The sequence below is a fragment of the Tachyglossus aculeatus genome, chromosome 17, assembly GCF_015852505.1.
Source record: "Tachyglossus aculeatus isolate mTacAcu1 chromosome 17, mTacAcu1.pri, whole genome shotgun sequence".
Taxonomy (NCBI): Eukaryota; Metazoa; Chordata; class Mammalia; order Monotremata; family Tachyglossidae; genus Tachyglossus; species Tachyglossus aculeatus.
In genome coordinates this window covers 42,738,475-42,751,609 of record NC_052082.1, presented here as the reverse complement: position 1 = coordinate 42,751,609, position 13,135 = coordinate 42,738,475, and the positions used below count along the sequence as shown (strand labels likewise).

Genomic DNA, 13,135 nt, shown 5'->3' with positions numbered 1-13,135 from the left:
CTACCCACTCTGTTTTGTACTTTCCCAAGCACTTAGGACAGCACTCTGCACACAGTAAGAGCTCAATAAATAATACTGATTGTATTCTGTTGGGCCTGAAGGTATAGTAGGGGATCATCTACCGCATCCCCTACTTTCAGGCAGAGCTACGTCGAAATCAAATCGGAAAGGAATCTGTCTGCCTTTTCTTAAAAATCTCCGGGGAAACGAGAAGTTTTCTCCAGTGCGTCAATTCACCGCTCAAGAGCACAGGCAGAAAGATCTCATTTATCCATTCCTGAGCTGCACATCAACCATTTTATAACCAAATCTCTGGGAACACTTGTTCTATGCCACGAAGTTCCCCCACTGCCTTTCACCTTCAGCGTGTTCAGTCAAAGGGTAAACCAAAACATCAGCAGCTAAGAGTTTAACGTCCTCCATTTATGACTACGGTCTCTAACCATGCATCATTCCGTCCGCTTTCCCATAACCTGTGGATAAAATCTAATTTCAGAGGTAGGCCGCCGTGGGGCTCAACCAACCAGGGCAAACCCGTCTCTAGCGTGCTGTGGGTTCTACCGGCCTTACGTGTCCAGCTAGGGCGGTATATAACTCAAAAGCAATGTTTCTTGAATATGACCAATAGAGGATTTCTATGCCGTTGCGGGGAATCCCAGCGGCTGAGACACAAAGCGACAGCGGAAAGGAGAGCTAGAGTATCTTAAAATACCTTGGATGTTTCATGGATTTCTCCTAGTTTTTCATTACGAGGACTTTTTAGGAAAATAAAAATCAGGGAAGCAGCGGAGCCTAGTGGAAAGAGTGCGGGCCCGAGAGTCAGGAGACTGGCTTCTAAGATCAGCTCCATTACTTGCCTGCAGCAAGTTACTCAACTCTTTAGTGCCTCAGTTTCCTCACCTGTAAAAATGGGGATAAGATGCCCGTTTTCCCTTCCCCTTCCTTACGTGGGGAAGAGACCATGTCCAATATGCTCACAATATATCATCTACCCCAGGTAAGTCAGCTATAATTCTATGTATTCTGATGACTTTGACACCTATCTACATGTTTTGTTTTGTTGTCTGTCTCCCCCTTCTATTTTTATTATTATTAATGGCATGTATTAAGTGCTTACTATGTGCAAAGCACTGTTCTAAGCGTTGGAGAGGTTACAAAGTGATCAGGTTGTCCCACGTGGGGCGCACAGTCTTATTCCCCATTTTACAGAGGAGAGTAACTGAGGCACAGAGAAGTTAAGTGACTTGCCCAAAGTCACACAGCTGACAACTGGAAGAGCCGGGATTTGAACCCATGACCTTCGACTCCAAAGCCCGGGCTCTTTCCACTGAGCCACGCTGCTTCTAGACCGGGAGCCCATTGTTGGGTAGGGAGCGTCTCTCTACGTTGCCGACTTGGACTTCCCATGCGCTTAGTACAGTGCTCTGCACACAGTAAGCGCTCAATCAATACGACTGAATGAATGAATGAATGAATGAATGACCCAAGGAATTCCCAGTCCCTCCTGAGGCCGGTTAGGGTGAGCGCCACCTCTCACGTTGGTTTGCCCTGGGGGGATAAAAAATCCGGAAGGAAAGAGTTACCTTGGAGGGGTCCATGATGACGGTGGGCACAAAGTTGAGGAAGATGTGGTTGCAGTCGGTGCGGACATTCGTGTTGTTGAAAGCAACCTCCAGCTCATCCATGGCTTCCAGGAGCAGGCGTTCTCCTTCGTTCTGCAGATACTCAAAGGAGGCTTCCTGTTCAGAAGACCCAACCAGCTTTTTAGGGCCCGAGCGGACCGTTCAGAAAGGCAAAATCAACATGGAACAACAGCCACTATCCCTAAGGCCCGGAGCCCGTAGGCGAGTTTCACCATCAATGCCTTCCTCTCCGAATAGAGACAAATCAGCACTGGATGCACTATCTCCCTATTTATTAAGTGCTTACTATGTGCAAAGCACTGTTCTGAGCGCTGGGGAGGTTACAAGGTGATCAGGTCTTCATCCCCAAATAATAATGGCATTTATTAAGCGCTTACTATGTGCAAAGCACTGTTCTAAGCGCTGGGGAGGTTACAGGGTGATGAGGTTGTCCCGCAGGGGGCTCACGGTCTTCATCCCCATTTTGCAGATGAGGGAACTGAGGCCCAGAGAGGTGAAGTGACCTGTCCAAAGCCACACAGCTAATTGGCGGAGCCGGGATTTGAACCCATGACATCTGGCTCCAAAGCCCAGGCTCTTTCCACTGAGCCACGCTGCTTCTCTGTCTACATGTACACCTGTCTACATGTTTTGTTTTGTTGTCTGTCTCCCCCCTCTAGACTGTGAGCCCACTGTTGGGTAGGGACCGTCTCTATATGTTGCCAACTTGTACTTCCCAAGCGCTTAGTACAGTGCTCTGCACACAGTAAGCGCTCAATAAATATGATTGATTGATTGATTGATTGATTGATTTCCCCTGCCCCTCTAGACTGTAAGTTCTTTATGGGCAGGGAACATACGTACCAACTCTGTTGTACTGTAGCGTACGCTCCCAAGCACTTCTGAAAAGCAGCGTGGCTCAGTTGAAAGAGCACGGGCTTTGGAGTCCGAGGTCAGGGGTTCAAATCCCGGCTCTGCCAATTGCCTGCGTGTGACTTTGGGCAAGTCACTTCACTTCTCTGGGCCTGAGTTCCCTCACCTGGAAAATGGGGATGAAGACTGGGAGCCCCCCGTGGGACAACCTGATCAGCCTGTAACCTCCCCAGCGCTTAGAACGGTGCTTTGCACATAGTAAGTGCTTAATAAATGCTATCATTATTATTATTATTATTATCACAGTACTCTGCACACAGTAAGCGTTCGCCAAACACCACTGATAGACTGACTGATTTCCTCAAAGTGCTGGTTGCCTCCCCGTTGAGAAGCAGCATGATGGAGTGGCTAGAGCAGCCCGGGCCTGGGCGTCTAATTCCGGCTCCGCCACTTGTCTGCTGTGTGATCTTGGGCAAGTCACTTTCCTTCTCTATGCCTCGGTTACCTCATTTGTGAAATGGGGATTAAGACTGTGATCCCCCCATATGGGATAGGGACTGTGTCCAGCCCGATTTGCTTTTACCCACCCAGCACTTAGTACAGTGCACGGCACATAGTAGGTGCTCAAAAAAGACCAGAATTATTACGTGAAACCTCCACTGCAATATTTCCTTCATGTGTCTAACAGCGATTTTCCCAGATTCTGGGAGGGCAAAAGTGAGGCTATAAGCCCAAGAGGCAAAACCTTAGAACAGTGCTTTGCACATAGTAAGTGCTTAACAAATACCACTAAAAAAAAAAAAATCAGAAGAACCGTACGTGCACGTGCAGAGGCTGAGATCAAGATTTTTTTTTTTAAATGGTACTTGTTAAGCGCTTACTTTATGCCAGGCGCTCTACTACACGATGGGGGTAGATACAAGTTCAATCAAGTTGGAAACAGACACTGTCCTACATGGGGCACTCAGTCTAAGTCCCCATTTTACAGATGGGAGAACTGAGGCACAGAGAAATGAAGTGACTCGTCCAAGGTCCCCCAACGGGCAAGTGGCAGAGCCGGGATTAGAACCCGGGTTCTTCGGATTTCCAGGCCCGTGTCCTATCCTCTAAGCCACGCTGTTGGTTACAATTTATGCCTCGCCCACAACCGTGAGCAGCATTTAGTTTCCCGTAAGGGTCCCCGAAGAATACGAGTCACGACGCCCACCTTGGTGACCAGGTCCGAATGCCTGATGATGGCCCTCACGAAGAACCTGTAGTCGGTGACTTCTGTACCCACTTCCACCTTGGCCGCCCCCAGGTATAAGTGCATCTTGTGATTGGCGCACGGGATGGCGGTGAGGTCGAAGTTTCGCATCCGGTTGAGCTCCAGCTGAAAAGCCAGTGCGGGCTCTAAGTGTCGGTAGATGCGATCCTCCTCAAACTAGGTCCAGGACGCGGAAGGAATAGAGAGGCAGAGGGAAAAAAAAAAATAGCACGTTTAGTAAGCCCTTTGAAGACTGTGAACACGAGGAAGGCAAAACGTAGGCAAGAGGTTGGGTTCAGTGCTGCTACTTATCATATAAAATTAAACACACTGGGCAGAAAAATTGAAGAGTAGAATGCCTCGGTTCAGATTGGGCCTGAAGGTACAAAGAACCTACTCATTCCTCAATTTGTGTGCACTGCCATTATTACTAATATCTCCAGCTTTATAATGGGATTTTAGCTTCTTGAGCCTTTCCGGAAATTGGGGTCCGGGCTCATTCCCCGCAGGTGGTTCTCTCCTGACCAAAAAGGAACTCCATATTCCAAATGAACAGCTACCCTCGGGCCCCTTTCCTGCTTTTCTTTCTACTGCACCGACTGATCCCAACTAAAAATAACCCAAGAAGTGACAGAGGAGAAGAGGAATATGTAGTGCTAAGGGTGAGTGCGTACGCTGGGTGGTTGCAAATGGGGCAAACTGTGGCCCGGGAATCTCTACGCCTTTCACTTTCCCAGCACTACCAAAGCCTTAAAATGGCCATGGGTGAGACACAACCATGGAGGCAAATATATTAAATTGGTAAAAAACCATTCTTTTAACAATAGTTTTCCCCAACTCTCTCCATTCATTCATTCATTCAATCATATTTATTGAGCACTTACTGTGTGCAGAGCACTGTATTAAGCGCTTGGGAAGTACAAGTTGGCAACATATAGAGACGGTCCCTACCCAACAATGGGCTCACAGTCTAGAAAGAGCCCATAAAAGGAATGAAGATCAGCCATCCTGGAGCTACCTCGACATCTCAACGGCTCAGAGCCTTATAATGGTTCACCAATCCAAATGATCGTGTTCCATCAAGAAAGACCATTCCATTCTAAATATTTAACAGAAGGAAATATGTATGCGTGTATGGGTGGTACCGAAGGGAAAAATACCCTGGCAGCAAAGGACAGAAGGATTATTTAATCTGTGGTCTCAAGACACAGAGGCGACGGGGAAATTACGAAGGAGGGAAAGCTGTGGCTCCTTACCTTATCTCTCGCTCGGAACGTGAAAAATTTGGGGAACTCTCTCTGTTTAAAAATGAAAGTAAGAGTCAGTCCACCAGAACCACGCTTCTCTCATGACAGAAAAAATGACAGGAAGATCTACAAAGTTTCCTTTTGACTATACATTCCCTACTGAACTGAGCAATGAAATTTGGCAGGACAGTAAAACAATTCCCATCCCAAGGCTGAGGGCTCTAGTTAGCATAAAGACAATAGCTTGTCCTTCCCAAAAGTTGCTGGAGCGGTAAAAGACCCTTACTGGACACCCCCTGAGTGGCTCTCTCACTTCCTAGAAAACAATCACAGTATTTTTTCACTACAATTAAGAACATTTCCTTTACTCTTCCTCTCCTCACACAGTACGTGATTTTCCAACTTTCTCTAGATAAGTCTTAAATCCCAAACTACTCAACCAGCACAATGCTCCTTCACCACAAATCTTTCCCACTCACTATCAGGTCTACTCTTTTGAGTCAAAACCCACAAATACCAAAGCCAAGCAGAAAGCAAGGTATGTCCCTCGGTCACTAATCTTTGCGGCAAAAATCGCGACGGGGCCCGTGAACTCGCTATTATGAAATCTAACTCGCTATTACGAAATCTTTCTGATCTCTGGCTGGGTGTCATGCAGGAAAACCAACCAATTTGCTTGAATCTTATTAATTAACAAAGATTAATTCAATTAGCAGAGCTCATTACTTTCTGAAATCTAACGTATTTACACTAAATACTCCTGGTTTTCGGATGGGGAGATCGACAATAAGTGTAGGCATCAGGACGTTCATTTCTATTTTCTTTTATGGGAGGTTTCATTTGGCTTCTACTTCATTACGAGCACAATAATCGGCCGGTTAGTGGCTCAAGGCAGCGCCACCAGGAAGGGTTGTATTACCCTCTCTCAACAGCTTCAGCAAGTGTGAAAGAATAAAAGGGAATTTCTTCTCCACCTTTGTGGGGCACAGGCTTCTAAAGTACATTATCTCAGAGCTTCCATCTTCAGCTGGATCGAATCAAATGGTAGAAAATCACAAGCAACAAAAACCTCATTTAAAGTCAAAGAACCAAACACAACTTGAGAGTAGAGAAGCAATGGGGGGAGAAAGTTCCATGCTGAAAATTTCGTAGTTCTCGGGAAATTTCCTCAGGCTCTCTTGCAATGGAAATGGGACTGCATCTAAAACCGTCCCAGCTGTCTACGGTTCTACCGGGTTCTAGGGCATTTCAACTATAAAACTATCAACTGTAAAGCTGCATTCTACTTGTTTATTGAGCAACAACCCAACGTTAAAGTCCGAGAGGATTCTTTAACAAGGCTCAGGCTCTTAAGGGCAGATTTTAATTAGTCAATCACATTAGTTGAGTGCTTACTGGGTGCACAGAAGTGTTCTAAGCGTTTGGGAGAATATAGTATAACAGAGTTGGTAGACATTCCCTGCCCAAAAGGAGTTTACAGTTTAGAGGACTCAAGTGTGGGTCTTTTGCCCACTCTGCTTAGACTTCAGGAACTCCTTAGTCTCACATAAGATAGGCAAACAACAACCTGGTTTCTAAACCCAGCTCTGCCACTTACTGCTGGGGGCCCTTACCTTCTCCGTGCCTCAACTCCCTCATCTGTAAAACTAGGATTAAGACTGATCTCCCCCTTTTAGACCTCTCCCCCTTTTAGACTGTGAGCCCACTGTTGGGTAGGGACTGTCTCTATATGTTGCCAATTTGTACTTCCCAAGCACTTAGTACAGTGCTCCGCACATAGTAAGCGCTCAATAAATACGATTGATGATGACGACGATGATTGCCATGCAGGTCATGGACTATATCCAATCTGATTAGCTTGGATCTATCCCACCACTAGTACAGTGCCTGACACAGAGTAAGTGCTTAAATACTATTAAAAAAAAAAAGAATATGAGGTTGGCCATTAAGAAAACAGGAAGGCATATCGAGAGATTTTCTGTGGATGTCACATTAATGATTTCATAGAAATGTTTGGAGGGCACTAGAGAAAAAGAGATAAATCTCAAAATAGAAGACTAAAACAACGATTCTTCCATTCTGCTCTCTGAAGAACCATGCAAGGATAGAGAAAGTGGCAATGGATTAAAACAACATTTTTCTGGTTCTTGTGAACCTTTTGGTCAAACCTGATTATTAAAGTGATTCCAATCCTTTATCTTCCCCTAAAGGCCAAAATCTTTGGAAAATTTCTGCTGAGAAATATCAATAGTAAGCTGCGGGTGCAAATGCAGTATAGTCTGTTGGCACTGGCAGATTATTTATTGTTTTGTTTATCCCTGGCCCCTGTTGTCTCTTTAGTTGCCAGCAGCCCCCTTCTTCAGTGACTGGCTTGGGAAGACCAAGAGGCCATGAGTTACGGAATAAACTTTCTCGACCAGGCGTAGATGGTACCTGTGGTCTTCCCTCACCTGTGGGGATTTCTCTAGCCGATCCCCTGTGAATGCAAAAAGGACTACTGTCCCTCCATTACTGCTAATAATGAATGAGAACAGAGTTCACTTTCTCAAAGCAGAACTGGCTCAGAATTGCCGGTCGATAACCCTACCTTCGTGCTTAAATTGAAGACATTTTCCACAAGGAAGAAGTTTTACCCTTAACCGCCCTTCTCCACTTGTCTTGTCTTATGCCGTCGAGTCGTTTCCGACCCATAGCGACACCACAGACACATCTCTCCCAGAATTTCCCGCTCTCCATCTGCAATCGTTCTGGTAGTGTGTCCACAGAGTTTTCCTGGTCAAAATCCAGAAGTGGTTTACCACTGCCGCCTTCCGTGCAGCAAACTCGGGTCTCCGTCCTCGACTCTTTCCCACGCTGCTGCTGTGAGTTTTGACTTGTAGCCTCTGCCCAAGCTAAGAATGGAATGGGTAGGCCTCTGCTTGACCCTCCCTCCCGAAGCGGAGACTGGTAGAGGACTGGAAACTCTCCAGGTGCGACCCTGAGAGAGGACCTCATCTCCACTATCCCATTCGAAAACGATGGAGAAGAGATTTCAAAGAGCAATTAAATATTTCTTCTGTGCTAAGAGATAGTGGAGTTTTGAAGAATCATTCTGGCCAATTCTCTTTGGGACCCTGAACCGTACAGAGGCCCAGTAACGACAACGATTTGGGGAATCGAAGCCATTGAAAAGTTCCTGAGGGCCGAGTGTACAGTCTTGGACCTGTCCACTCTCCGACTGCCTCAAGAACCCTTTCCACCCACTTCTCATTCTGCCAATTTCTCCTAACACCCTCCATGCTTATTCCATCATTAATGTAATTGCTTTCCAGGCATTCTGCAAGTGTTATGGGCAAATATTATAATTGACTGTGCAAAAAGAAAACATTTTGAGTGTTCTGGCCCCCAAAATTGAAAGAGTGCAGGGTTTCCCAGGAAGGGGAATTATACTCCTGCTGTGTTTTAATCAGCCAACCATCATCAAGACAATCAAAATAATTCGCGTAAATTAGCCAATCAAGACACCCTGCAAATCAGGGAAAGTGAAAACTTGCAACAGAAATCATCATAGTTGATTATGATACTAATAATCCCGTTAAAAACCTAATGAGATGAGGAAATTGGAAGCTTGCTGGTGCAACTCTCTTTTACCTCAACATGCTGGGAACTAATTATATACACTGTAATTAAAACAAAAACTAACCCAAACCAAGCTCTGGGTAAGTTAACAGACAGCCGTGTAACAAACCGAACCCACCCATAAAAATAACAAAAAAGAAACTCCTGGCGACACGGGACATCCACTGGAGTCTTCCAGCTTTACGGCTCCAAGAATTTCACCAAAGTTCAGGCATCATATAGCCATCGATAAAGCTCTTATCATCTTTAGGGTGACCTCTACCAGCCTGACGGCTCACAGAGCTAGGGGATGGCAGATGGGGAAAGGGTAGGCTTGCCCTGCCACTGAGGCAGAGAGGCCTAAAGGGAAAGGTAATCAAGAGGCTGCAGTCGAGAAGCAGCCATGCGGAACTAGGGGATGGAGAGGAGGGAGGGACGGGGGTACACCTGCCTATACGGAATTCATTCATTCAATCATAATTATTGAGCACTCACTGTGTGCAGAGCACTATAATAAGCACTTGGGAAAGTACAGTACAGCAATAAAGAGGACAGTCCCTCTCCAATCCCCTACTAGTCTGCTCCAAGCCTCCTGGCAGCTAGAAAACATGGTTCCCAAAAAGAAACTCCTTACAATCGACTTTAAAGCACTCAAGCACCTTGCCCCCTCCTACTTCACTTGGCCTCTCTTCTCCTACACCCTTACCTACAACTACAACATTATTAGCTCCTCTAATGCCAAACTACTCAATTTACCTCAATCTCGTCTATCTCAACACCGACTTCCAGCCTACGTCCTTCCACTGGCCCGGAATGCCCTCCCTCTTCACATCTGACAAGTAGCAGCGTGACTCAGTGGAAGTCCGAGGTTATGGGTTCTAATCCCGGCTCCGCCACTTCTCAGCTGGGTGACTTTGGGCAAGTCACTTCCCTTCTCTGTGCCTCAGTTACCTCACCTGGAAAATGGCGATTAAGACTGTGAGCTCCATGTGGGACAACCTGATTACCTTGTATCTCCCCCAGCGCTTAGAACAGTTATTGGCACACAGTAAGCGCTTAACAAATACCAAAATTATTATTACTATCATTATTACTCTCTCCACCTTCAAAGCCGTATTGAAGGCACATCTCCTCCAAGAGGCCTTCCTTGCCTAAGGCCTCAGTTCCTCTTCTCCCACTCCCTTCTGAGTCACTCTGATTTGCTCCCTTTATTCACCCCTCTCTCAGCACCACGGTACATATGTACATATCCGCAATTTATTTTTATGAACATCTGCTTTCTCCTCTAGACTGCAAGCTTGTCGTGGGAAGGGATTCTATCTACCGACGCTGTCGACAAAATTCACTGGCATGCGAATGAAGGGTGGAACATGGTCCATTCATTAATTCCCTCCTTACCCAGGCCCTCTCTTGATCTGCCTTGTAGACTGGTACAGTATAAAGGAGAACGAATACGTAACAGTAATGTAATGTCATTTTACCCCAGCCAACACTGGACTTGAACCAAACTAGGAAACCTTTCTCCTCGCCGTGCTCCCATTTTCTCCTTCCTACCCAATAACATAAGGATTTCACAGTCGAGAACTGGGGAAGCCACACACATTCATTCATTCAATAGTACTTATTGAGCGCTTACTGCGTGCAGAGCACTGAACGAAGCGCTTGGAAAGTACAATTTGGCAACAGATAGAGACAATCCCTTACCCAACAACGGGCTCACAGTCTAGAAGGGGGAGACAGACAACAAAGCAAAACAAGTAGACAGGCATCAATAGCATCAAAGACACATCACAATGGATTACCAAGAAGCCAGGGAGATCAAGGGATTTATCTCTAACACTCCCCGAAAGCTTCCTCTTTTTCACACTACACTAACTTCAGGGCAGGCACACATCTGCTGAAATGCTGTGATGCGGGCTGGGTGCTTTTCAGTAAATGGCACACCACCACCACCAGAGAAACTGCTAGTGAGAACAAAACCTGGCTAGCTCCTTGCTGAGATTTCATACAGCAAAACATCTGTGGACTTTTAGACTGTGAGCCCACTGTTGGGTAGGGACTGTCTCTATGTGATGCCAATTTGTACTTCCCAAGCGCTTAGTACAGTGCTCTGCACATAGTAAGCGCTCAATAAATACGATTGATTGATTGATTGACTTTGGATTTAGTAGTCCCTCTGTCTCCCCATCTCTTGCTCTTCCCATCCAGACATAAAATCCTGCAAATGAAAGCAACCAGCACCTTCCACTGATTCAACTCCCAAGATCTCCAAAATCCTGAGACTGTCAGCTCCTACAGGGTAGGGAATGTGTTATCTTCACCTACGCTCTATCAAGCATTTAGTACAGGGCTTTGCATTCAGGAGGCACTCTCATACCATGGCCTGATCTTCCTTCATCTCCTAAGGAAAAACACAGAAAACGTACCCCTATACGTGCTTCGAAATTCCACTGATGCCTCACGTAATATACTGAGACTCAAAAGTGAGCAATGCGGCTCACCTGAAAGGGGCTTTCAATGCCTCACGTAATATACTGAGACTCAAAAGTGAGCAATGTGGCTCACCTGAAAGGGGCTTTCAAGGGCCCCTGAAAAGATCCCTGCTTTGGCTAACCCAACCTGCACATATCCAGAACCAGAAACCAAAACAAATATGGCAAATTTGGCCATTTCAATGCTGAAGCGCCGGGTAACAACGTATGCAACCCTGGCATAGGAGGGGGTCAGATGCTATTTTCTGAAATTTTTAGCTTAAGAGGCGCTAATTGCCTTGGACGTGTGGGTTTAGACTAATGAATGGTTCCTCTGATGATGGACTAGGCAGGTAAATCACGAGGAAACGAATTGCAGGCCACAGAATTAAAGGCCTGGTCCAAGTTGCTCAGTAGAGCACTATGCTGGGCTGAGCATTTTGGGTCCGCTCAGCCATCACACAGTGAACCCCAGGACTGTGAGGCCAGGCCTGGCCGAATAATTGACCGAGCTTGAAGAGAGTGTAACCTCTCTTCCAAAGATAGGAGAGGGAGGGTTGGGGTGCAGGTCAACAGCCTTAGAAACTGGGCCACTCAACCACTCAACTCCTGTTTAAACCCATTTGGACCTTTTTTTTGAGGGGTGGAGGGGAAGGTGGAGGGAGGACGGGAAGATGGAGGGGTTACTGTGACACAAAGTCAGCAGGCTGACCGGAGCCCTTGCAGAAGAAAGCAGCTTCTCGAGAAATAACCCAATTTCAAAGAGGGACACTACTTTCGCTTCAAAGACGGAAAGGACGAGGCTGGCTCCACAGTTGTTGGCACTTGAAAAACAAGTCTCTGTTTCCCTTTCTATAAACCGACGCGATGCTTTTCCTAAATCCAGGGCCTGGCTTTTGAAGTCTACAGTATTCAAGATTCTCCGCAAGCTTCCTGATTGGCATCTACCAGCCACAATATTTATTCATGGGCTCTCATATTCCATCCCCAAGTATCAATTTTACTCTCTAAGCTCCTGATTTTTCTTCCTAAAGCCCCGGGGTTCTTACTTAAGCTCCTCATACTCCTCTACTGACTCCGGTTTCCTATCTGAAGTTATTGATTGATACGTATCTGCACTCTACTTGGTTTCCTGCCATCAATAACCGGGGGGGAGCTGTGCAGTCCACATCATTTCCTAAAGCGCTTTGGAAAACCTGAGCTTCTTTAGCTTGCAGAACAGAGTCTTTTATTGCTCTGCAGAACAGAGCAGACCAGGCTAACTCTGTGAGAAGGGAGACACGTCAAGCTCTGGAGAGCTCATAAACAAAAGGGCAATCGAGGCATCACATCAAAATCCTCGGGTTCAGGAATCACTCTGCTCACTTAGCCAAAGATCGTTCACTCATTTCTTATAAATGGGAGAGGAGGAAAAACTAAATGGAAGAAAAATTCTGAGGAAGAAAATTGAGACAGCCCACCAGCCCCCTAGGATCCTATTTATCCACACTGATGAACGTAAACATGCTTTAGCCTGTAGTAAATCAGTAACTACAATCAGAACTTTAGCAGGGGAGTTAGAGAGTCTGAGTTAATAATGTCTGATGATGTTAGCTGCAACTGGTCATTGACTTCATGGCTGTGTTTGCATTGGACCTCAAAGAATACCCCATAATTGAGATTCCATTATGTTGAAGGCTTGTCTCTCCCCGCAATGGGGATGTGCAAATTCCAGAAAGATTTAACTAAACGAGTGTTCATACATCACTTATTCCTCATTTTAAAATATATTTGTTGTTCCTGAAATTATTGCAGATGTAACAAAGGATGCTAACTTGAACTCACTGACAAGACTTGAACCTCCCAGGTTCTTTGTCCCAAACAGGTAAGGCCAAATTTATGTTTGGTCCAAAAATTGGGATTCAAACTTTTCTTGACCGATTCCCACAACAGGGGGCAAAGACATTACAATGGAAAGGACAGAGTTCCGCGATTTGATTTAAGAAACCGTTCTTCGCCACCGACTGACTTGGCGGGGATCAACCCATGTCTCATCTCGGCTTTTCCTCCGGCACTTAGTGAGAATGCACTGTAGCGTAA

The 13,135-nt window shown here is 45.9% G+C and overlaps 1 protein-coding gene across 3 annotated transcripts in view; it reads right to left on the bottom strand.

Annotated features, from left to right (window-relative positions):
- ACACA (acetyl-CoA carboxylase alpha) overlaps positions 1–13,135 on the bottom strand; it is a 270,884-nt gene that overhangs the window by 131,655 nt on the left and 126,094 nt on the right. For all 3 annotated transcript variants that reach the window (XM_038758869.1, XM_038758870.1, XM_038758871.1), the window contains 3 exons: positions 4,998–5,039; positions 3,703–3,918; positions 1,584–1,739 (listed from right to left, as the gene is read on the bottom strand). In XM_038758869.1, the coding sequence (XP_038614797.1) occupies positions 1,584–1,739; positions 3,703–3,918; positions 4,998–5,039 (414 nt within the window). The remainder of the gene's footprint in view (positions 1–1,583; positions 1,740–3,702; positions 3,919–4,997; positions 5,040–13,135) is intronic.